The following is a 26,636-nucleotide window of genomic DNA, read 5'->3' on the forward strand; positions in this document are numbered from 1 at the left end:
TTCAGCGGTGATTGTAACATAGTTCGGTTGGCCAGCTACTTTTTGTCGATGATTCTCCGCGTACGATATTCTCCCACGATTTTCGTATTGTCAGGATAAAAGGTAGAGTACCATCTCTTCTTCAACTTCCTCTGGGCTGTTCTGCCAGAATCGAGAGTAAGAGGATATACGTACAAAGTGCACGGTGCATAAGGTCTTCTATTTCAAGTGATCTCGAAGATCTTCGACCTAGTAGTAGTTTTACGAGCGCTCTGACCCAGACTTTATCGTTTGAACATGAACCTTGTTCCTTCAGTGTGAACAAAGAACTCGTATCCGATGTGTTGTTGGCTAAAACCTTGTTAATACTTGCTTCAGCCAATTAATTACTCAATACGTGTTCTTTCTTCTTTAAACTTCGAGAGGAAGTAAATATTGAGGTACCAATTGTTTCGCAAGTTTGGCGAAATTTGTGAAATTCTGTATTTTCCAGTTTTATGTTTTTATATCTCTTTCTATTTAATCGAATGTTAGCAGCTTTAATAATATTATGAGATAATGTGAATTGCTTAGAAAGTGTTTTTAAAAAGTGTTTGGTTTAATATTACGCATAATTTTTTTGAAATATTAAGTGAGAAGCTGGAACGATTTCATGTTGCAAATATAAAATCTTTTTGGTAGATGAGGAATATGAGTTGGAGTCTAGAATAATTTATCAGTCTAAACAAATTAGTTAAATTTGTCTACTTAATCTGGACTGTATAAATTGTAAATACAATACATTATACATTGTAAATACAAACTCTTTTATTTATAAACACTTGTACATATAAACTCTTTTGCTAAAATAAGAAATCTGTATAATTCTCTAAAAGTCTCTATAAGAAGTCATACATATAACATAAAGAAGTCCCGTGTTAATGTTAGAGATAATTTAGTAACAAAAATATGGAGTTTCTATTAATATTAAAACTGTAATGTCAGTATCGGAGTTTAAAATAATTTGGTGATATAAATGTAGCGTATATATTCAATGAACCTTAAATTCGAGTTCTCGAGCTGAGAAACCCAGCACACCGCAAGGTACATTTCCATCCCACAAGTGGACACCTGTGTTACCACGTGTCTCCCTACTTATCGCCCGCAAACTGTGGTAAATTTACGATCATCCTACTGAAAGCTCTATTTTGTTCGAGTAAGCTAATCCACGAACGCTACATGTTTTTGTACTTTTAGTAAAACAATACTTTATTTCTGAAGATTGTATCGTTTTCAGGACAAAACAAATCAAGCTACTGTATCGCTTGTTTCGGACATGGAATTCTTTTAGTTGTTTAACAATTTTTTAAATATTTTTAGGAATCTTCTGGCAATAGTGATTATAACAAATTGCAGTACTTATTTAAAATAGTTTTGTATCGATAATGCTATATGTATATTATTATACATGTATATTTATTGTATACTTCTGTATATGTACTGTATATGAATACTGCTATATGTCACATATGTAGATATACCACAAAAGAAAAAATTTGAAAATAGTATTTGCCTAAAATCCTCTGAATTTACATTAATAAATACTGAACATAAAATTTTGAAGAAACTTAAATTCCTAAATTTATAACTTATATTTAAACAATACTACATAGATGTTCTTTTGTGACACTTGCGTATTAAACTGTGTTGAGCTTCCTGTGTCTTAAAATACAGAAAACTATTTAATATACAAAAATTATTTTATTTAAAAAATTACTTAATATACAAAAACAATTTTATTTAGACAATTACTTAATACATAAAAATAATACTAATAAATAGTAAATAATTATGTATTAAAACTAACCTAAATTTCTTCTTTGCCTGTTTCAGATACTAACACAGAAAATCACCTGGAAGACACACTAATCCAAAATTAAGTGCACTCATTATGATGACCTTGAGGATCCCTCCGTATCGTCTCAAGTCGTAACAAATTCGAGAACAACAGTGTGCAGTGCAGAAGTATCGAATATTTCCACTGGAATTAACACGAGTGCTCTTATTCAACTAATACAGCGTGAATTTCGGAGACCTGCTCAGCGAAAATAATATACTGAAGATTCATTTGAATACTTTATCTTTGAAGAGGGAAACAACGTGGTTGCACCTGAGAAAAGGTGAGCACATAATTGAGTTAAACAAAAATTCCATTTTCTGCACTCCAGTTTTTCAGGGCATTCCTTTTCCCGTAATGAAAATTAAAATTTACGAAATATCTGGAAAAAATTGGGAGAAATTCATATTTTCCACGATTCGAATCATAATTTTAATTAATACACTTTTAGTTGACTTTTGAACTTTTGGTGAATGAAACATACAAAATTTGCTTATGGACTTTTTTAAAAGGTAATTACATCATTTCAGTGTATTAAAATGTTCAATTATTTATGCAGAAATAATGAAGTATATATAATTTTGTGTATTGTACAAGATCAACGTCAGAAATATAACGAATATGTTGTATTAATTATAGATACAAGAGAGATAGTATTATTATTTAGTGAATTATTGTTGAAAGCAGACAAATTAATTCAGTGAAAAATTGTTCTCACGCACTAAAAATTTATTTACCATCTTTGTGTTTGAAAAAATAATAATAAATATTTATATTTTTATTCAAAAACATAAATTACTGCAACAGTTAAAAAGTACATTTTTTTGTACATAGAATATTATGCGATTTTTCAAAATAGTCAACCATTGTCACTATAATAATTTGTTAGTCCTACATTTCCAATATTAAGTGTTTAATTAAAAAATTTCTAGTCATTTGTCAAAAATAAATTATTGTAAATAATAAATGTAAATACTCAAAGTAAATTTGTTTCGTTCATAATTTTGTGCTTTTAACAATCAACGAATTGCAGATATTATTTATTATGTTCCGTGTAAAAGCAATATGGAAGTAAAGTAGCTTTAACAATGTGCACGAAGACATTTTTGACGGCATTAATCGCATTTTATATGGAAGAAAGAAGCACGGTTATAAAAGGAGAACGTGGAGGTTATGAACGTTGAACGAGAACAAAGGTTCAGTAGAAAAGACTGTTTTTAATCAGCCCAGTAGAAACTCGATTTGCTTAGCGAACTCGTCAGGCGTAAAACAGATACGTGTGGAAAACTCCATTTTAAATCACAATTCTCATAAATTCTCGGCTGTTCGTCGAGAATTTCGTTCTCGAAAGACACGAAATTTGAATATAACACATGATTTAAATTGAAATAAATTAATAACACTTTGACAGCCACGTTCAGTGTAGACATCTGTAATTAAGCTTGAAACGAAAATTAAGAACGCGTATGTCTATAATTTTTTAAGCGAATCGGTGTTAATCGATTTAATTTCTCCTTGAAATTCAACGTTTTTATTTCTTATTGAAATTTAACCTTTTTATCTTTCATTGAAATTCGACGTTTTTATCCCTTATTTAAATTCAATGTTCTTATCCCTTATTGAAATTCAATGTTTTTATTGCTTGCTGAAATTCAACAGTTTTATTTCTTACTAAAACGTTTTTATCTCTTATTATTTAATCTTTCGGATTCACTGAATAATTTTACGCTCCGACCTTTTTAAACTGGTATTGGACATATTTTTTTGGACCGAAATTTTCAGTGGAATGTGCGTTTAATTATTAACATAATTGATAAAACACTTGATAAACAGTCATTTTTAGAATATTTTAATTTTAATTAGACTTTTATTGTGTTTATTTTAAATTTAACGTATTAGTTCTTTATATTATATTATTCTTCACTTTGTGAACTCACTTCACTTTGTACTTCACTTTATAAAATTCATAATTGTTACTCTGTATTATATATTCCGTCTACAAAATATTTACAATTTATTAAAAAAATTAGGTCACGAAGAGTACTTGTGTTGTAAAACAAAACGAATTGAAATTGAAGAACAAGGTCTATTGAAAAATTCGATAAAAAGACTTTGTATTGGATTAAATGCTTAATTGGAAATTTTTTAATTGGATTATGCATTTAATTTGTACGTGTACATAACTTTTGTTTAGTAGAGAAAGCTTTAATGGAAATTATAACATCAAATATTCGGTATGTTATTTTTTGGTAAAAATGTCATTTTTCGACGGAAATTAATAACTGAATATTTACTAAAAATTGACTGAATAATAATAACTGAAAATTGGTTAAAAATAGGATGTGATCAAAGTATAAGGTAAATAAATGGCTAACCCTTGAAAGATCAGTACTCTGATATTGATACTAAACAAACACAAGATGTAAAACAACCTATAACAATGTCATGTTTGTATAAAATTTAAGGTATATTTTCACTTATGAATTCATTTAAAAACAATGGGACATATGGTCGTTCTAGTTAAATTCTATTTTTTACTATTTTTGAAAAGAGTGGTTGATTAACCTACATACATCTAATTGATAGAAAGAACACATATTCATAAAAATATTACTCTAATTTTATTAAAAGATTCTATTTAAATTACATTTGAGAATCCTATTTAAAATTCATTTTCAGTCATTTTTATTTAAAAAGTAACAAATATTCAATTCAGAAATTTCAGTGCCTTCCATCTTCCATAACTTAAAATTAACGCTTAGATTTACGGTACCTGTCAAAATGACGAATCTTAGATTCCTCGGTTCAACTTACAGAAATTAATAAATTACTTCTGTCAAGACGTAGGTTACCCTTAATTGAGTTACAAAAATAATTACATAAATTAATTTATTATGTCGCTTATTTATTACCCTATCTTATTTTTATCACAAAAGTATCTTACCAACTTGCAATCTAAATGCTACGTGTTTCTACCCTTTTTATAATTTTATTAGATATTTCCATTTTCAACAAATCTCACACTTATATTTATATTTTTTACATTTATATTGTATTATAGTAATATTATTCCATAGTTTTAGAAAATTAATACAAATATTTTTAATTAGGCGAGTGAACAAATCCTTAATAAAATAAATTTCTGTATGAAAATGTAGGTGTCATATAAATGACATGGCAGTCAAAGTGGTAAAATAAGAACTACAAGACCCATCACTTTAACGGGTTCCGCAAATATAGCGTTAAGATACAATACGATGCGCTAGCCGACAGATAATATCCCGCTTTCGGGGCGCAAGAGACTTCCAAGAATCAGTGATATCTGTTGACTAATGGCACAATCGCGCATTTAAAAAGCGTTCACACATAGCGTGCCAAATCTCACAGACTATCTTCCTCACTCCTATGTCACTCCTTGCGCTATGCTCGAGCAAGTTAAGATGCGATATCTACGAAAATGACTTATAGGTCCAAAAAAGTTATCCTCACCACTAGGGGAAGAACCCTCGAAATGTCAGGAGTTAGATTCGTAACAGATTCATAGATATCGAATATTTATTATACTGGAGACAACCCTGTTCTTGGCGTGTGAGGACCCTGTGGTTTGATCGAACTATACAAGAACAATAGCCGCAATTGATCACAACAAAAAATAGACACCTATTACATATATTTACAGTAGAAACTATTAATCTTTTAGCTTATAAGTTTTTCGGCAGATGCTTCAGTCACAGCTGTCTAATTATTATTGCAGCGTTGAAGTAAATAAAAAATATTGAAATGTAAGGTATATTTTGTATTTAGCGATCTTTAATTATACAAACTGTAATTGATCATACTCAAAACTCGATGTTCATGCAAAGACGATTTACTTCTGTCACATTTTAATTGTAACGTGCGTCACAAGGCTGACTCGATGTTGTAGACTAAGGGGTTTACTCAAACGATCACGTCAAACAATCGCTTCAAAGAACAAGGACAATTGGCAAACGTTTTGAATGGTAACCACGAACGGTAGAACGTCACATTGGGACTGATCAAAGTACAATAAGCCGTCCTTTAAACCTGGGTCAGCCTCCTACGCACCAGAAGCAGAATTGTCTGCAGTACTTACCTGCACTAATAGTACTAACAACACGTTAGATCAGTATCTGGTGCTAGTAGCCTTGCCAATAGGTAGTCGAATTTTTTCAGAAAAATTCTTGCGAGAGAAAAGAAAATGGTTCCTTCCCCTCTTATCTTTTTTTAACAATAGACCTGATAATCGCAAAGCAAGTCACAAAAAATTCAACCATCTACTAACAAGGTTAGTGACGTCACTTGACGCTTTGGCATAAGGGACCATTCACACCATACCAGTAAATCATACTACTAGCTTGGACCATTAGATAGTTGAATTTTTGCGTTTCTTTGCCTGTACCTGGTCTGTTATTGTGAAAGGAAAATGGTTTCTTTCTTGCCTTGCTTCCATCAACCACTATGCCACATTTGACCCGCCCTCTTTTAACATAAGATTCAATGTCCTTTCAATGTGAAGATTCAGGTAAAGTACGAAACGCCTGATACAAAGAAAGAAACGCTAAAATTTGACAACCCCTGACTCGTACTACTAGCACGACTGGCATGGTGTGAACATTCCCTTAGTCTGCGACAGAGTGTGGAGGTGCGTGAGTAATGCGTGAGATAGGGGCGTTATCGACATACTAAGTGACAGCACATTATTTGTCGGCTAGCGTAATTCGAAAGGTATAGCATAAAGGATGAGAAGAAGTTAAAATAAAATTGATTGCAGGGCTCGAAGAAGCCTGCGACTACGGCTCGAGGAGTTCGCGGGGCCCTCCTCAAAAAGAAGGGGCTCCGCACGAGAAGGGGCACGTAAACGTACCCCTGGACCCGTCGTGGTGTTGTCCGCCGGGGGTGGCGGTGGTGGCGGGGGTGGAGGTGGGTGCAGACGACGTGATTTGGAACGACGTGGGGCAGGAGGTCGGGGAGCTCCCTGCCTTGCAACCATCAGCTCCTCTGTTGCGGGGAGCGCGGGGGGCTGTGGCCCTGTGGTGGGGCTCCCCTCCTATAAAAAACGTCAAGGTATCTTCTTCATCCCCGAAATGTGATCAATCTTCTCGCAAATTTTTATTCGAATAGTAATCTATATTCTTGTACTTTTTGGATGCTTTTTCGTGATTATCTAACTTCTTCCATTCTTTTCTTTCGGTAGCGTTACTTCATACCGTGAATATTCATAGGGAAATATTCAAATTTTTAACGTCCTGTAATATGATAAATGGTATGTTATTTTGGAAAATGGTTAACACGGAAGTACCACAAAATTGAATTTGTTGTATACCATTTTCTAATGGAAGCTTTAATTAAAATATGTGTTGATATTTTTTCTTAGATGCAGAAGACATTTTTTTTGTGAAAATAGTCAGAACATTATTTAAGAAAATCACTCATAGCAATAATAATATTATTTCTATTTTTAAGTACAAAATTTCTAATTTTTCCACAAAAGTTCTGAAAAGTAATGAAAATTGAGTTACTGTAATATTATAATTTTGTCCTTGATGCAAAAGTTTATAGAACTCGAGTTTTGGTTATTAAAAGCAAATATTTGTAATTAATCGTTTCAATTCATAACTGACTCACTACACATAAAATTGCATATCAGTTATAGCTAAACAAAATTAGTTCCACGAAAAAGTAATATTTTTCTATTTGATTGAAATTAAATTTTGTGGTACTTTTGAGACAAAATGGTACATAGAATTAATAACCAGTAGATTTACATTTCTTAGTTTTAGCTACCAATAGATTATTATTCAAATAAAAAACTACATGTTTGTGGACGTAAAATTTCATTCTCATTCAATTCATTCAAGCTCATATTCGAATCAGCAGAAAATATTTCTCTCCCAAAGAGAATCGTGACATTTTTTCAAAATCATGTAAGAATATACCTTTTACGTATGTTAATTAAAGGTAGATCAGTAGATTAGTTTTATAATCATAACGAGAACACTGGATTCCCTTTTAATAAAATTCGAATTTAAGAATCGGGTGTACAAAAAGTTTTATAAACAGCAATTTAAGCAAAGAAGCTGTAGAGATTCGCGTTGTCTATACACAATTAAATATAAATAATGTTTGTCCGTTTTAAAAACACATGTTTTCTATCCTGAATGAAAAGCAAACAGAGCAGCATTTTTAAGCGAATGTTTTGTAGAGAAGAATCGATATGCGATGGCATATTAATTGGTAAATGTAGGAGTGGGTGTTGCCGGTGGTTTTATTCATATGTTGATTTTTCCGAGACAAAATGGTTCAGCGATACTCGGACTGTTAAGCTGTGAAAACGGTTTAGAACAAAAGAATTGCATTTTTATTGAAAGAGATTCTTGCTTTACGAATAGAGTCTACACAGTTTTGTTTCAGTGAGGGAAAAAGTAAATGTAGGCGTAGATTAGGGTTCAGGTGTGATGTTTAACATCGTTATTAAAGCGTAATCGTGTTAAGTGAACCAGGGTAGGAGATAAGGGAAGGCAAGGCATGCCTAGTTGACTTCTGAATCTTATCTTGCATGTCACGATAAACGTATCAGACTTGTCCCCACTGGCAGATGCTTAAAACCTTATTCAATCTTTCAGTAAATTTAACGTATTATGGTTGAATTTCGATTAATTATGTAGGGTTGTTAGTGTATGTTTGATGTGGACGTTGATGTAACATTAACGTTTTATTTAATGTGTTTAGATATAACTTAGGCTTGTTTTTGAGGAGAAAAGATATGTAAACTTATGAGTTTATATGTGACAAGATTTCGAATTTTTATACTTTCAATCCTATAGATTTCTAAATTTCTAAATTTCCAAACTTTCAAGCTTCCAAATTTCCAAATTTCCAAATTTCTACACTTCCAAGCTTCCAAGCTTCCAAATTTCCAAATCTCCAAATCTCCAAATTTCCAAATCTCCAAATCTCCAAATTTCCAAATCTCCAAATCTCCAAATCTCCAAATCTCCAAATCTCCAAATCTCCAAATCTCCAAATTTCCAAATTTCCAAACTTTCAAGCTTCCAAGCTTCCAAATTTCCAAATCTCCAAATCTCCAAATTTCCAAATTTCCAAACTTTCAAGCTTCCAAGCTTCCAAATTTCCAATTCTCCAAATTTCTTAATCTCCAAATTTCCAAATCTCCAAATTTCCAAATCTCCAAATCTCCAAATTTCCAAATCTCCAAATTTATATATCTCCAAATTTCCAAATCTCAAAATTTCCAAATTTCCAAATTTCCAAACTTTCAAGCTTCCAAGCTTCCAAATTTTTAAATCTCCAAATTTCCAAATTTCTAAATCTCCAAACTTCCAAGCTTCCAAATTTCCAAATCTCCAAATCTCCAAATCTCCAAATTTCCAAATTTCTTAATTCTCAAATTTCCAAGTCCCTAAATTTTCAAATTTTCAAGTCCTCAAATTTTTAATTTCCACAATTCTAAATCCTCAATTTACCAAATGTTCAAGTCTTCAAATTACTAAAGTCTTGAAATCTCCAAACTCCCAGATCTTGCAATTTCCAAATTTATAAATCTTCATTTTCTGAAATGTTCCAAATCCGAAAATCCCAAATTTGTAAATCCTCATATTCTCAGATTTCTTAAATTTCCAACTTACTGAATTTTCAAATAGTTAAATCTAAATTTTGCAAATACTAAAACCTCTGAATTTCCTGATACTTAAGTTTCCAATCTTGAAATTTTTTAGCGTGTGATCTTTTCTTCTTGATCGTCACATTTTTCATATAAAAACAAGATTTGTTCTTAATTAGATACAAAATTAAGACTTATGTATCCTCCTCAATTAAGGATATCCTCAATAAATAACTCCTAAAACAACTCTCATTAAAATTAACATAACCATAATTCACATACCAAATTAAAACATAGGCTATTATTCCTTAAGCCACATTGACACCCTTCAAAAATTATGAATATCATTTCTAAATATACAAAACAACTCAATAATCCTAACTTGAAAATTGCTATTATTTGTGAAATTATAAAGAAACTTAATTGATTCAATTGTCATCAATATTTCATTTGATCCATCGATATTAATTAAATAAATTTACTTATAAAACAAGTTTCTCGAAGTTATTTTTATTCCATAAACAAGTGAAGTCGATATTAAACTAAATAAAGAAAGTAACACAGAAACATAACACAGTAATATCATTTTATTTCTTACTTTGGTGTAATATACAATTCTTAACCTTATGCATGATACATAACCTCAACGCCTCGTATTCAAACGGAAATGAGATGAAAAACGTGTACAGGATAATATAAGTAACTGAAAATTAAATATTATGCGGTGCATGTCTGTAATGTAAATGTTCAAATTACATTCCACCTTCTGCAACACAAAATTCTGCTGCTCGTAATAAATTCTGATATGTAACTTCACTTACAGAACAATTTTGTATACGTCGACGTGTCTGCATTGCACGTACACTTTGCTTAGGAATTACTTTATTTTCTTTGTGAAAAAGGAGAGTATAGAAAGAATTTTGTAGCTGTAGACTTTTATCAATGAACTTTTGTGATAAAATTGTTAGCTTTTGGTGAAATTTTTGGGATTTTTGGTGAAATGAAATGAAATATGTGATAGATCTGTGAGGAGATGTTAATTCAAAATTAGGGCAAGTTTAATTTTATTAGAATTACGCAGATATTGAGACATTAAGATGATCGAGAGATATCAAGACACAGAATTAGCGATTGGATGTTAATCCAAACATAATTCAAAATTTTATTAACCAGTTAACTGTGGCGACCTTCTGCAAAGCGCGCACCAGTGTGTCGCGATAATCAAGCGATGACGAGTTAGCTCTCAAGGTTTTATGAATCCATCTCAAATCATTTACACTTTTTATTTGTTTATTTCATTTCGTGTTGACCTTTAAACATTTTAAATATATTACAATTTACGAATATAATTTAGTTTTCCCCACAATTTCAATTTAAATGTCAAATTGTAACAAAATTTTACGCATGACGGATATAGTCGTCATGACACATAATTCTGCCATATTTGCATGACGGGTATAGTCGTCATGACACAAAATTCTGCCACATTTCCGTAACGGATATAGTCGTCATGATACAAAATTCTGCCACATTTCCATGACGGATATAGTTGTCTAACATATTTAACTGGTTGAAATAATATTATTATACAATAAATCGATGTTAACAGAACGATGGCAACTACACGATAGAAAATAATCTTTCAGGACGATGTTCACGTATACATATATGTATAATGTTAGGTACTTGGTACAGAACAATCTTTTGTTTATCAATTAATGTACCACGATCACGTTCGATAGTTTGTAATATCCCCAACAAATGTATGGAATTTATTAAATTTATTTTAATGCCATGTATTGTGCTATATAGTCAGATATACATACTCGAAATGTTCAAACAAGTAAAACTTCTTTGAAATTCCTAATATTGCAATTTGTAGTCGATTGGAAGCTCATTAATTTTTATTAGAGACAGTTTGTTTGACTATGGGAAGAATGTAAAAAGTAGTGAAAACTGATGATATATGATTGCCACTATATATCATTGATAAGTATAACTTATTAAAATTTCAAAATTTTCATTACATTTTATTGAAATTATAAATTAATTTAAATTATGTACGAGAAGACAAGGGTCAGAATTGGTTTAGGACCACCATGAATTAAAGAGTCTTTCAACTTGTATTTTTCCCAAAAGAGCAAAATTAGGATGCTTTCCCCATAAAACCTTGGGGAAAGCACGACGACGTCGCATTTTATTAAAAACTTGTTAGAGAAGAACGAAGAGAGAAATCGGACGATAATAATGTTTGTAAAAGTGTCTGTGTGAAATATAGGCATCCTTATAATTAAACCTTATTAGAAAACAGAGGTCCAATTTAAATTAAAGTTAGAACGTATAGCTCTAATTTAAACTGAACTTAAGAAGTATGGCTCTCAGAATTAAACTTGAATAGTATGGCTCTAATATAAATTAAACTTGAAGAGTATAGTTGTAATTTAAGTTAAATTTAAAAAGTATGGCTCTAATTTAAATTGAACTTATGAACCATAGCTCTAATTTAAATTATCCTTGAAAAGTATAGCTTCAAAATAAATTAAACTCAAAAAGTGTGGCTCTAACATAAATTAAACTTATGAAGCACAGCTCTAATTTAATTAAACTTTATTCAAAAGTATATCTCCATTTCAAACAAAACTTTATAGTGTATTATCATCGCTACAAGTTAAAAGTACAACTGTTACATCAAAAGATACAATTAGTCCTCCATTAAAGTCATATTCGATAAAATAAAATGTATTTACTTCAAAACTCATTTACTGCAAAAAATAACTATATTATTCACGATTAGCTCTGAATGTTTAAATACCTGAAACAGTATTAAATATGTAATATTTAATGTACTTCAAAATGTATTTGAAACCTAAATATTTGAGACCTAAGTGTTTGAGACCTACATCTTAGTACAAAATTCAGAGACAATATTCCCGAATCAAAAATGAAAGATACTTTAACAAAATGAGACTACATCACATTAAACTAGAAAATGCAAATATATAAATTATACAGTATAATGAATACAATAACCATCATATTCAGCAATTTATAGAGCTGTCACATCAGATAGCCAAAGCCTAAGCATCTTATTCCGTGTCACTGGATATCTGGGTTGCTATGGTCATCCTGGTCCATATCTAACATTAATAGTGCACACAGCTGATTGCAATTAGGAAATTTACCGGATCAAAGACGTAAACTATACACTGTAACATCGTTCGGGTCAAAATTAAACAAGATTTCAACCGAGTTGCGCAGTACAATGACCGTCCTTTGACATGTATTGAACGCAACTGAAATTCAGAATAAACTCAAAACGAAAACAAGCGTAACAATTATAGTTTCACTAAAAATAGAAAACTTTTATCGAGCTAATTACTTGAACACAATTTTGCTTTTACCGGAATGGTTAAACGGAATTCGGTTAATTAAGATATTAATTGCTTAACGCTGATCTGTTATCATCCCGTTTGGAAGTCATTGTGCCATCGTTTAATTTCCCGAGCATAATTACACCCTTATTTAATGTAGGAAGTCTGACCGTTGCTATCATTTAACCGTATAATTTGTTCCCATAACTACTGCCTCTAATTATTCAAAGTTTATTACAAACCGGTCGGATATAGGCTGCCACGTTTATTATTATTACGCTTCTGAATAATGCGAGGTACAGATACTCATAGGTAATTCATTACAATTTTCTAAAATATACATGATTCTTATCTAATGGTTGTTTAAAATTTCACCTAACAAGTTTTACTTAAAATTCTATAAATATCTTTCATAGAATTAAATGAAATTTAGCAGAGTTATTTATATTTAACAGATTGATTATTATACTTACTGAATACCCAAAATATTTTAAAAGATATTTCTTCACTGACAATTTCAAAATGCCCAAAACCATAAAGTACCATAAAGAGAATATAAAATTAATACGTCAATGATATAAATCCTAGCGTATAATACGGCGATTGAAATGATTCGATAACGAAATTCTCGTTAATTGAAGATCTTTTTTCACGGCCATGAATATTTGACCGATTAAATGCGCGAACCGAAACTGAAACTAAGCCAACGACGCTTTAACAGGTTTCCCGTGTTCTCGTTAAAAATTCAGACATTTTTTCGCGACACCAACGAACGAGATTCACGTTCGTGATTTACCCAAAGCAGCAACATCCTGCCCGAAGGATACTCGGTTTAAGCTCAGCTTGGTCTAATCTTTCTGATTGTTCTGGCGTACTGTGTAACTGTGTACGTATGTAGATCTGGAACAGAGGTTTTGATGGAAGTTACGTCAGTGTCTAGCAACTATAATATGCTTTCGAGACTTCCTTCCCTCAAACTATCTTTACCGAGCGTTGTTGCGTGTAAACCGGCAACCGTAAATGCTGCTTCTCCAACTCGAGTTAACCGTGATAAATTGAGGAAAATGAGCTAACTAAGGTTAAGAAAACTGCTAACCGGGTTAACAGTGGCATCTTTAACTTTGTAACAGAAACACAAATTATATGTTTATCGGAACATGGGATCAGTGTCGAGGTTAGAGGCGGACGGGGTTCGTACGTTTAGAGATGTTGCAAGATTGCAGGTTTTTATGTTTTGTGGAAATTGAAGAAAATTGTTTGTTTTATTTTTATTTTTGGTTTATGGAAGAATATGAGATTATAGATTTTTATACTTTGTGAAAATTTAATAAAATAGTTTACGTTATTTTTGGTGTTGATGTACAAAAGAATATAAGATTGTAGGTTCTTATATTTTGCGGAAATTTGATAAAATAATTTGCATTATTTTTTATGTGAAAGTACAAAAAAATGCAGGATTATAGATCCTTGTATTTTGTAGAAATTTAATGAAATAATTTACATTATTTTTGATTTTGAAGTACAAGAAAATTCAAGATTATAGATCCTTATATTTTGTAGAAATTCAATGAAATAATTTGCATTATTTTTTATCTTGATGTGCGAAAGAATAGAAGATAATACATTTATATATTTTGTGGAAATTTAATAAAATAATTTGCATTATTTTTTTTCTTGATGTGTAAAAGCATACTAGATTACAAGTTTTTATATTTTATGAAAAAATGAAATTATCTGTAATTCTTCTCATTCTTGGTTTTAATATTTCGTTTAAAAATATTTTTATTTCACAAATTTTATATGAGTGTGTTTGATTTATATAATTCAAGAATAAATAAAAATTACATTTAGAGTAAAGTAGGTTTAACAGGAGACATGAAGCAATTTTCTAATTATTAGTCTAATGAAAGTTATAAGAATAAAATATTCGAACTACATATATTAATTAAAACATTGAAACTGCTTTTGGGTAAATCTCGAAGCTGATTTTCACCATATACCATGCATCAAACCCATAAACCACATTCGATTTCTTTACAAAAAAGCAAAGTTTACATTGTTATGAAAAATTACTTGTACAAATAGTAAATTGCGTTGACAGAAAGATCATATGATTGACAAACTCCATTTTGATAAAATTGTTTGGTATTTGTTTATGTACTCATATTTTCTAAAACCCATATTAAAGGGGTGAAAACCCTCAAAGTATAAATTTATAAGAAAATATTTCCAAAAGTATTAAATGTATTTTAGACCATTCAAAATGTAAATTGTCCCTTTTAAACGTATTACAAAATAATTTTGTCAATTGTTTGATACTAGAAAAATTAACTAATAATATTCAAGAGTAAGTGATTGGTACAAGTAATTATAGCAACGTAAACCATGCTTGACTTTGATAGAAAATATTTGAATTCTACCTTGATAGAATATATCTTGGTTCTACCTTGATAGAACACGCCATGATAAAATGAGATTCTAAAATCCTTAAAGTGCACAAAATCCTTCTTCGCAAAAATAATTTGAAAAAGGTAAAGATCTGAAATAAGATCGTCTAAAGAAATGTTCAGTACGATCTATTTTATGCAATATATTTTGAATGGAACTCCAAAATAAAATATAGTGCACTCTAAATGCCAAGAGAGTATTTACTGTCGCTTTTTGAGGCATCAGTTTACGATCTCACTATATCACGATTATGATTATAGTAGAGTATACTAAAGCTGGTAAAAGAAATTTGATCACTGAACTCGTTACTTGTTTATTGAAAATAAACGCACAAATGGCTAGTAAATTTCCTACTAAAATTTGTTAAGCAACTAAATAACGTTTATATTTCTTCTATAGATTCGATTATTAAAATCTTATGAATCACAGTTTTCAATCCAGGTGTCATTAAAATTAATAATATGTTCGCATTAACTCTGCAATCTTTATTACAGTTCTCAATTATCGTGAAAAGTGGCTCCTAATCACTGCAATCAATACTTTATTTTCAATGTTATGAAACAAATGTAGGACACTAGAATCAGATTAAAAATCAAGTAAAGTTGCATGAAATGTACAGAAACGTGTTCGTGACGCAAACGCAAATATAGCACTATAACGATCATTTATTTCTTGTACAGTTACTCTGTTAGAGATTAAACAAACATATGTGACAGTAATGTAATTAAATTTTTATCTGCAAGATATATTTTTCTTGTTATTACTGCAATTCTTAATCTTTAGTCCACGGTCATGTTTATGAAAAGAATGTGTAATAGAATTTAAACTTTTTAGAAAAATATTATGCTTCTATTTATACTTCTTATGTTTAAGAAGGTCGTGAATTTAGCTGCTAATAGAATAGAATAGTTGAGGAAACGAAGTTTATATAGCAGGTTGATACTCTAACATTTTATGGATATTTGATGGACATTTTGTACATAGTTCAATCAGATAAAGATGTTTAACTTTTATTATTTAACTATTTATTACAATAAAAATAGTCTTTATACTGATATTATCAAACTCAATGTGTACTGGAATAATTCAAAATCTATACTACAAAATATCTCTCCAAATCTTAGAAACTTTTAAAACAAAACTTTCTGACAACACTTCATAAGTTATCCATGACATGCAGGGTATATAGAAATATACAGGATGAAAATACTTTATAGACTAAATACTTTAAATCCTTATTAGACTTTGATAGAATAACTGAAATTGTACATACACTTTGCTTTTAGCTAGTCAATATACCTCAAAGAGAAATATGCGGAGGGTTAATAGTATAGTCTTTTCTAAGCGAACCCCGTTAGCTCTAGTATGCTCTACCAAAGTAAATCAGACTTAATTCGACATAAAAAAATCTCGAAGGTAGCGGTACCACCTGGGGTCGAGGTAGCCGGGGACGAGGCAGGGATCGCGGGGGCGGCGCGAATCTCATCGGTTCAGGCGTCGCCCCCGCGAATTACTCTTCAGGACTGCAGGGCGTAGCGCCTGAACTACGGGAAGTTGTGAATATCCTTGGCGAGAGGAATCAAGTTGGTACGCTAACTGGTGTGGGACCACCACCGGACGCTTTGGACAACGACAGCCAGGGGGACGAAGAAGAAGGCACCTCCACGAAGAGACCACCCCGACCGCTCTACAGGAGGCTGATCAACTACATACGGCAGGCTTGGACCGGCGTCAAATTCGCATTAGGTACTGTATTTTGTTGGATTATTAGTAAAGTATAAGTATTGAATTTAACTCCTTCCCGTGCTTTGATGAGTCTGACTCGTAACGCACTTACTACTCAAATGTGACAAACTCTACTTAAATTTTGAATACTCTTTAACTTCAAATTTAAGTGCAGCTGTCAGTTGCGTTATCAAGGATCCCAGACTATAAAATACGCAACACATTTTAATTTTCTTTGTTCGGTTTAATGTTATAGCCCTGATTAGTTAGTCTTGAGTGATGTATCTGCTAAATAAATGGCACGGGAAGGGGTTAATGATGTGAAACATTGTCTGTTCTCTTCATAAGGGGCTGTCTAGAGAGTAGACTCTACACTATGCTAGTAACTGAATCTTTGATTGTACTACGTTTGATTTGTACTAGGTCTATCATTGGAAGGAGACAATGGTTTCTTCCCATGCCGTTTTTTTTCTAACGACAGATCAGACAAGGTCTATTACCATCAGTTACTGGCATAGTTAAACAGTGTCTAAGAAAACTGTACTGACACCATTAGGTTTAAGGGTCTGAGATTGTTTGACACTGAGTAAGAATAGTAATAAGAATTATGAAGGCATAGTTTCTCTTTTTTTTTAAGTGGACACCCAAATTTTCTTTTTAGAAATCTGAGTTTCACTTCTCGTACAGTATTTCAATACTATCAAGTATTGAGTGTCAAGACGTCCTTTCGCACTTCAAATAGAGATCATAGAGTAAATGATAAAATAGTAGATTTGCCACCCTTTTCCAAGAAATTTGATAAAATACATTTTAAGTAGATTTTTCATTCTTCTCCAAGACATTTGATAAAATATATTTTAACACTATCACATTTGATTTTCATAATACTCGTCGGTAATCCGTACTGCAATTTTAATTAATTTTTCATAAGAAAAGTAAATGAAGGAAACTTTTGACAGTCTCACTGTTGAGATAATAAATTGCACTTTATCTTAATAATTTAAATAACCCTTCTTCTTAAGAAAGAGTTAGTACACTTGTTCTTAACAGGGATTAAGTACTTAAAAGATTAAGTTCCTTGTTCTTAATAATCTGTGTTATGTGACAGATATGTTAGTTTGCACTGTGGTAGACAACGTGGTAACACGTTCAAACATAGAATTAGGTTGGAACGTAAGTGCGGTTATTCTACCCAGAATGGTCTTGTAGAACAGTGATGGGTAGATTAACCCTTTGTACTATAGTGACGAACTGTGCTCATGACGCATTCATGGTAAACCTCTTATGTTTTTAGAACACTTAAATTTTTAATTTAGATGTAATTATAATTTGCGTTGTCGAGGTTCTTGAATAAAAACTGGTATAGTATTTTAACGCTAAAACTACCAAACTGGTCAAATGCTCCACAAGTTTCTTATTATAAGGTACAAATTTTGTTAAAGCACATTTCTTGAAATCAGTATTGATTTTCATCGAGATGCAGAATAAATGTGTGTATTAATTTATGTTCTGTTTGTTTATTTATTCTTTAACTTCATTTTTAATTTCAAAGTAAGTATACATTATATGTCGGTAGGTTTAGTATTAATTTCGTTTATCTGTTTTAACAAACACTAATTATCAGTATCAAATAAAATATGTACATAATCAATCAAAATCTAAAAATTTGAATCTACACATTATTCTGAAAATCATCCAACAATGTAAAATATCTGTATGATTAAAATCAGGTAAATGTATTCGTGTATTCAGTACAGAGACGAAAATACTTGAAATATAGTAGGTAGCTTTGAAGCATAGATCCTAGGGATTTTCAAAGTTTAAATTTTTGCGGTTAACGTTAGCCAAAGTTTCCAGATATTAGGCAGCTCAAGGAAAGTTCCTAATGTTTCGACAGGATTATAGTTAACTTAATCGGGGTTCTTGATGCGCACGCTGGCATCCTTTCTGATTACTTCTCATTTAACTCGAGTACGCTCAAATTCTATTTCAAAATAATTATTTGTGTATAAATGAAAGTAACTATCATAACCCCACTAAAAATCTTTTAAAATATTTCATAATTTTAAGATAAAATGTTTAATTACGATCAGTTTTTTAGTTAACAAGAATCTTTATGTTGGAGAGACATTAAAGTTAAAGTCGTTGAAATAGAATTGTAAGAGATGAAAATATTATATTAGAAAAGATATTAAAGAAATACATATGTACATATATTCAGTAATATATAATTTATGAATATACTGATTGCATTAAAAAAAATATTATACAGTACTTGCATATATAACCTAATAGTACATAACCTAAAATTAATAACATTAGGATCAGTAACAAATTTAGCAATTTATTAAATTCATATACCACTGATATCAGATGCTGGCGGTACAATATTCAACTCAAATGATGGTATATTAAATATACTGGTTGCATTAAAAAGATATTATATAGCACTTGCACACATAACCTAATAGTACATAACGTAAAATTAATAACATTAGGATCAGTAACAAAAGCAATTTATTAAATTCATATACCACTGATGTCAGATGCTGGTGGTACAATATTCAACTCAAATGATGGTATATTAAATATACTAGTTGCATTAAAAAAAATATTATATAGTACTTGCAAACATAACCTAATAGTACATAACTTAAAATTAATAATATTACTATCAGTAATAGAATCAGTAATTTATCAAATTAACATGCAACTAATATTAAATACTAGTACAATATTCAACTCAGGTTAAATGATGGTGAAATTATTACGACAGTTAAATCACAGTTGGTGCATTTAAATTACATATAACAGTGTAAAATTGTACAGAACTATGATACACTTCCCACGAAATAATTTCCACATGAGTAAGTTCGAAATAGTTGTATCAAACTGTATCACGAGCAGAGTATTGAACCAATGCATATCTGAAGTGCGTCCAAAACATGGTAGACAACGTCGAACTCAGAAATCGAGCGAACTATATTCCAGAAAGCAAATATGTTCGCGGCAATTTATCGTGCATCCCACCATACGCTTGAATTGCATCCCATGAAAAGGCTGGAACACATTTTCCTGAAACGTGTGAGTCTCCTGAGCTCTGTTGCAACGAGTCTCCGAAGTTCCTCACGTGCTTTACTCGGGCCATCTATGTTGCATGACTCCACCATGCTTCCTCGAGGGTACGTGCACGTTAGCCACTTTTCTACGTGTCCTTAGGTTTATTGTGCCTGACTCGCCTTCAATCGACCTTTCCTCGATCCTTCACTGAACGACTATCATTGCCGTATATTTATCGCTCGTGCGTCTTCAAATATTTATTTCTCTGTTATGTGGACGAGCAATCGTTCAATTGGGAGAATAATGTTAGTGTTGTTGGAAAGTTATTATAAGTATTATAGTTATTATATATATTATAGACACAGCATGCTAATAAGGTATACTAATAAGGTTAGGGGGTGCTTTCAAAAGAACACGTTGGCAAGTTAGCATGTACTGCATTAGTACATTAATACAGTAATACAGTACATATTATAGGCACAGTATACTAATAAGGTATATTATCAAGGTCAGAGTGATGCTTTCAAAATAACACGTTGGCAAGTTAGCATGTACTGCATTAGTACATTAATACAGTAATACAGTACATATTACAGGCATAGTATACTAATAAGGTATATTATCAAGGTTAGAGCGGTGCTTTAAAGAGGACACCTCAATACCTATGCTAAGAAGTGGGACTAAAATTAAATAAAATATTATTACATTTTATATATTTTTTACAATGTATTATACACGCATTAATACAGTAGTTCGAATAACATATATGACACTTCAAAATTAATAAATAATATATACAGAATTTATATAAAATGTGAAAAGATGATTCTGTAATCATGAAAAATGTTCTGAAGTTACTACCAAAAACGTGTCCCTTAAAACTCTAGAATAGACTGTTTCTTTTTAGAAGATTATACATTATTCTCAGAAAATATACATTATTTCAGTTTATCAATTAGAAGACATCAGCTAGATTTACCATTTAGAAGATGCCATTCAAATTAACTATTTAGAAGATATCATTCAAGTGAGCCATTTTAAAAATGTCATTCAGGTTCACCATTTATAAAATGTCATTCAGGTTCGCCATTTATAAAATTTCATGTAGGTTTACCATTTAGAAGACATCATTTAAGTTTGCCATTAAAAATATTATTTAGCTTTATCGTTGAGAAAATACCAATTAAATATATCAGTTAGGTTTATAAATTAGAATATATCACTCAGATTAATCATTTAAAATATATCATTCAAGTTAACCATTTAGAATACACCATTATAGTATATCATTGAGAATATATCATGTAATTTTCTCATTAAAGAAATATTATTTATGTTTATTATTTAAGAATATCAATTAAATTTATCATTTAGGATATACCACTTAAATTTATCATTTAGAATATATCACTTAAATGTATCATTTAGAAGATACTACTCAGATTAACAATATAGAATACATCATTTACATCTGTCATTAAAAATTAGTTCCATACCAACAAATTCCTAATATTCGAAGAAAATCGTTCCAAAATTCTCGCATAAATCAGCATAAAAAAAGAAACAGGTAATAATTTCCATTGAACGCACAATTTCTGCTAAATTGTGTTCGCGTTGTTCGCACAAGCGTCGCCTTTCGTTCGCATGGAAGGTAACTGAATTCTCAAAAGCATTTCCCAACCTACACTCCAACGCCTCGTTTAATCGAAACGAATAAAAGCATACGTCGATGTACATCGAAACAACTTGACAATAGATTGCTTGCCACTCGGAGGGGAAAAAAATTCATTTAAAACATGTCAGTGTACGTTGCCGTGATTGGTGTGTCGATCGCACGTGTTTCAAATTGTAATTGAACGAAAAAGAGATATGAACGTGCGAGTGTTAATTATCTGCGCTTTCGAAATGCCTGTGCGATTGAAATACCGCCATTAGGGGATCAAAGAACAGTTTTCAGCTATCAAATTATGATGTACGAGGTATTAATCGCGAATTAGATCCATATTGAATAATATTTTACTCGATGAGTATAAATTATAAAACTTAAGAGTTATATAATAAATTTTCAGTTAACCTATCATTCTCATAATTACAATATATACAAGGTTTTAATAATGAATTAGATCTACAACTTTAACATACACAAATAATAAATAATGTTTCCATTATACATAAATTACGTAATTTAAAGTTGCTCTATAAAATGCATAATATCGTTTGCAATGATTTTTGCTGTAAACTCATTATTCTGTCTGATATAAATTTTCTTCACAAAATTAGACTTTTCATATAATTAACTTTCCACAAGTAGTTGAACCTTTTGCAAGCTTCATTTAATACAGAAACCTTTTTGCATTTAATAAGTCAATAACAACTATATAAAGAATTAAATAATTTCGTTGAAGTGTCTATTTACAGTCAATGTCCGTATTATATCTGTAAACATAAAATGGCGTCTATGGTGTTCAAAATGGCAGCAGATGCTCAGATTAATAAAAGCAAAAGAGGTTATGTTCTAAAGTTACGTAGATATCGTCCAAGTATTTGATTTCTTTGATTTGATTTGATTTCTTGTTTAAATAAAATATGTTTCTTTTTAAAGACTCAGAATACGAAGAAGAACAGACGCCACGATACAGACCTGACTCTTTGGCGAGTCTTTGTCGGGCCACAAGATTCACCGAGGCAGAGCTGAAGAGAATATATCGTGGCTTCAAGGCAGAATGTCCCACAGGAGTCGTCAGGGAGGAAACTTTCAAGTGCATCTACTCACAGTTCTTTCCGCAAGGAGGTAAGCACGTTATGATATAATATCTGAAAAGTGTTACTACCGTTTTAAATTAACGATGAACGCGGCTAAAACCCGTGGGAAAGCGAACAGCATCTTGATCCGTTTAATTAAACTCACTCTATCCACTCTGTCTCTCTAAACTCTCTCAAGCTTTCAAGATTCCTCTTTTTTCAGCACTTACATACGTTCGCGTGTTTTCATGAAATACGCCGCTTGAATACGGTTTCAGAAACAGTTAGTTGTGAGGGAGTAAATGAAATTTCAGATATGAGAAAAGTTCTGCTGTTTTATTGTAGAGAAATTTTAATATTTAGTTGTATCTATATTTTAATTTTATATCTTATATTTAAATATGGTATATATTATACATTTAATATATGTTATATTCATATCTTTTATAGTTTTGAATTGGGAGAGTTCGCATTTATTGGAAATTAGGAAATTTTTGAATTTATTTGGAAAAAAGTTTGGAAATTTAAATTTAAATTTTGTGAATTAATACTGTAGAGATGTACATTTTGAGTAATATTAAAAATGCACGAGTATGGACGTTCTTAATTTAGGAATATGAGAAAATGGAAACTTGAAAATTTGAAAATTTAGGAACTTGAGGATTCTAAATTTGAAAATGTAAAAATTTGGTGTTTTAATTTAGGAACTTAGGAGTTTGAAAATATGGAAATTAGATGATTTTATCATTTAGGAAATTAGATGTCTTTAATTCAGAAACTTGGAAATGTGGAAAATGGAAAACTTGGAAATTGGGAAATGTGGGGATTTGGAAATTAGGAAATTTAGAAATTGGGAGATTTGGGAATTGGGAGATTTGGCAATTGAGAAATTTGGGAATTGGGAAATTTGGGAATTGGGAAATTTGGGAATTGGGAAATTTGGGAATTGGGAAATTTGAAAATTAGGAAATTTAGAAATTGGGAGATTTGGGAATTGGGAGATTTGGGAATTGGGAGATTTGGCAATTGGGAAATTTGGGAATTGGGAAAGTTGGAAATTGGGAAATTTGGGAATTGGGAAATTTGGGAATTGGGAAATTTGGGAATTGGGAAATTTGGGAATTGGGAAATTTGGGAATTCGGAAATTTGGGAATTGAGAAATTTGGGAATTGGGAGATTTGGCAATTGGGAAATTTGGGAATTGGGAAGTTTGGGAATTGGGAGATTTGGGAATTGGGAGATTTGGCAATTGGGAAATTTAGGAGCTGGAAGTTTGGAGAATTGGAAAATTAGAAAATGGGAAATTTGGAAAGTTGAAAAGTTAAAAATTTGGAAAGTTGGATTTTGAAAATATAAAAACTCAGAATGTTAAGAATATAATAACTTAGAAATGTAATAATTTAAAGCACAATAAGATTATAATTAATTTAACTGCAAATTAAAAGGTCTTTCAACGTCCACATCAAAATGGTGGTAGGTTCACTAAACTGCGCCATAAGCTGACAAAAAGATGAAACGGTTTGCATGTTCATTCTTTCCAGAAAAAGGCGTTGTTCTCCCGCTATAAATAATATAGATGTACAAGATCGCGTGTAAAGCACTTTTGTAACTATTTTCAGCATGTTTGCTAGCGGAACGAGCGTAGGTACGAATTTAAATTTCAAATGCTGCAATTCTGTGAATAATTGGCTGTTATAAGACTAGGAGCAACAGTTTGTACACCGAAATACTTTTCATGCTTTCGTGTAGTCTCATTTACGAGATTTTCTGCATGCACCATCACGTTGTTAACAAAAAATGATGACATTGAATAATTATCACACTTCAGATATAAATTTTCACTGTACTTTTCAATCCTCTCACAACAGAAAAGACAATGACTTCTTTTCGACAAATAAATATAAAGTAACACTTTTTTGTATGTATGTAATTTTATTTTCAAGAAAATCCAGTTTAAAAATTCTACGATACTTCTCTTTTCACACGTTTCTTCTTTTACAAACTTTTTCACACATTTTATTTACTTTTGCACAGTTTTTTATTACGCTTTACTTATTCAAACTCGGTTATGACGCATACTAATTAGTTTACAGGAAATATAAAAGTCGTATGTATTCTTTACAAATATTTAAAATCCATTTTTTTTTCATTACAATCTACAATTTAAATTTTTATTTCTGATTTACATTTTCTGTTTATATTTTAATTTTCTTTTATTATAATATAATTGCATTTTGTACTGATGACGTCAAAACGTTAATTTTTTAGTATGTTTCTTACAAAATGTCAAATTACTGATTTCTTAAATAATGTACCGTAGGTATTGATTTTTAAAAAATTATTGTGAAATTTAATTTTGAAAAATCATCAAAAAAATTGTGATACTTAAATTCATCCAATAAAATCCTTTTATTGTTTCTTTAGGAAATGTACACTTATTAAATAAAATTCATACAACACTAAAATATAAATCATTATATAACTCTAACTATTACATTTCCTTTAAAAAATTGTTGTCGTCATTTTATTTTTGTTTAACAAGAAACTATTAATATTTAGTATCATTTATTTTTGCTAGCACGTTAATCTCACAAATTCAAATGAACATTTTTATTTTCCACTAAAGAGAACCTTTTCATGCTATAATATTGATTAAAAGTTGTATAATCAAAGTATTTTTAGACCAAATCGTAAAAATAAATGGATACGCTATTTAGAACACGTACAGTTTACTAATTGGCTTCCAGTCCGTAATTACGAACAAATAAGAACGTTTTTTATTGTAAATTAATTTTTAAACGTTCTTTTTAACGGTACCTTTTACACGTCCCGTAATTATACCATCCTTCATCTGCATAGTTTATAATCCTTCTTCATACTTCATTTTGCGCTTCTTTTTCTGCACGTTGAATACGTATGAAAAAACTGGGAATGATTTATAAAAGCTGTTTCATTTTTCTTTTGATTTCTTTCAAATTTCTGTGATGGGCAAAATGAGTGGAAAACCACTCGGACCTCTTTTTTATAAAGGGAATAATAAACTGAATTGAACTCTTTCTGTGACAGATGACGCGTTAAACAGTGATCGATAATATTGATCGAAAACATTGATTGATAATGTGTAGTAACATACTGTGTAGTATGTCGAAAAAATAACGGAACTTTGTAAATAAAAAGAAAAGTATTAGTTATTGTGCCAAAATTAATTATTCTTATTCAAAATACATTCCTTCCGCGTTAATACATCGCTGGGCTCACACAACGTTAACATTGATTTTTTTATTTCGTTTTGAGGAATCAAACACCCTTGTCACTGCTGCTTGAACTTGTGTAACAGTGTTATAAAACGTTCCTTTTATACCTAATTTCAGTTTTGGAAAAAGGTAGTAATCACATGGAGATAAGTCAGAATTTGGAGCAGACTTGTTTTTTCGCCAAAAATTCACGAGCGACAGTTGTGTGACATGGCGCGTTATCAAGCAACAGAAACCAACTTCCCGTCGCTCGATATTCGGGCCTCACACGAACGATCCTCTTCCACAAATGTTCCATAACACCTAGATAATATTCGCCATTAACATTTTGTCCCTGTGGAACGAATTCCCAAAGTATAATTCCTTTAGAATCGTAAAAGCAAATTAACATTGTCTTCTCTTGGGACTTCTGGAATCGCAATTTTTTTGATTTTGGAGAGCCTGGAGATTTCCACGTAGCACTTTGGAGCTTTGGTTGAGGTTCATACTTGAAGCACCAAGTCTCATTACTAGTTACAATTGATTCCAGGAATGTACG

At 31.0% G+C, this 26,636-nt stretch overlaps 1 protein-coding gene across 1 annotated transcript in view; it reads left to right on the forward strand.

Moving 5' to 3' along the window:
• Positions 1-2,032: 2,032 nt before the first annotated feature.
• LOC100877447 (A-type potassium channel modulatory protein KCNIP1) overlaps positions 2,033-26,636 on the forward strand; it is a gene marked incomplete at its 5' end in the record, with an annotated part of 79,262 nt that continues 54,658 nt past the window's right edge. The window contains 3 exons of the mRNA XM_012291770.2: positions 2,033-2,138; positions 16,733-17,062; positions 22,704-22,892. Coding sequence (XP_012147160.2) covers positions 2,033-2,138; positions 16,733-17,062; positions 22,704-22,892 — 625 coding nt within the window. The remainder of the gene's footprint in view (positions 2,139-16,732; positions 17,063-22,703; positions 22,893-26,636) is intronic.

This window comes from Megachile rotundata, chromosome 5 (assembly GCF_050947335.1).
Source record: "Megachile rotundata isolate GNS110a chromosome 5, iyMegRotu1, whole genome shotgun sequence".
NCBI lineage: Eukaryota > Metazoa > Arthropoda > Insecta > Hymenoptera > Megachilidae > Megachile > Megachile rotundata.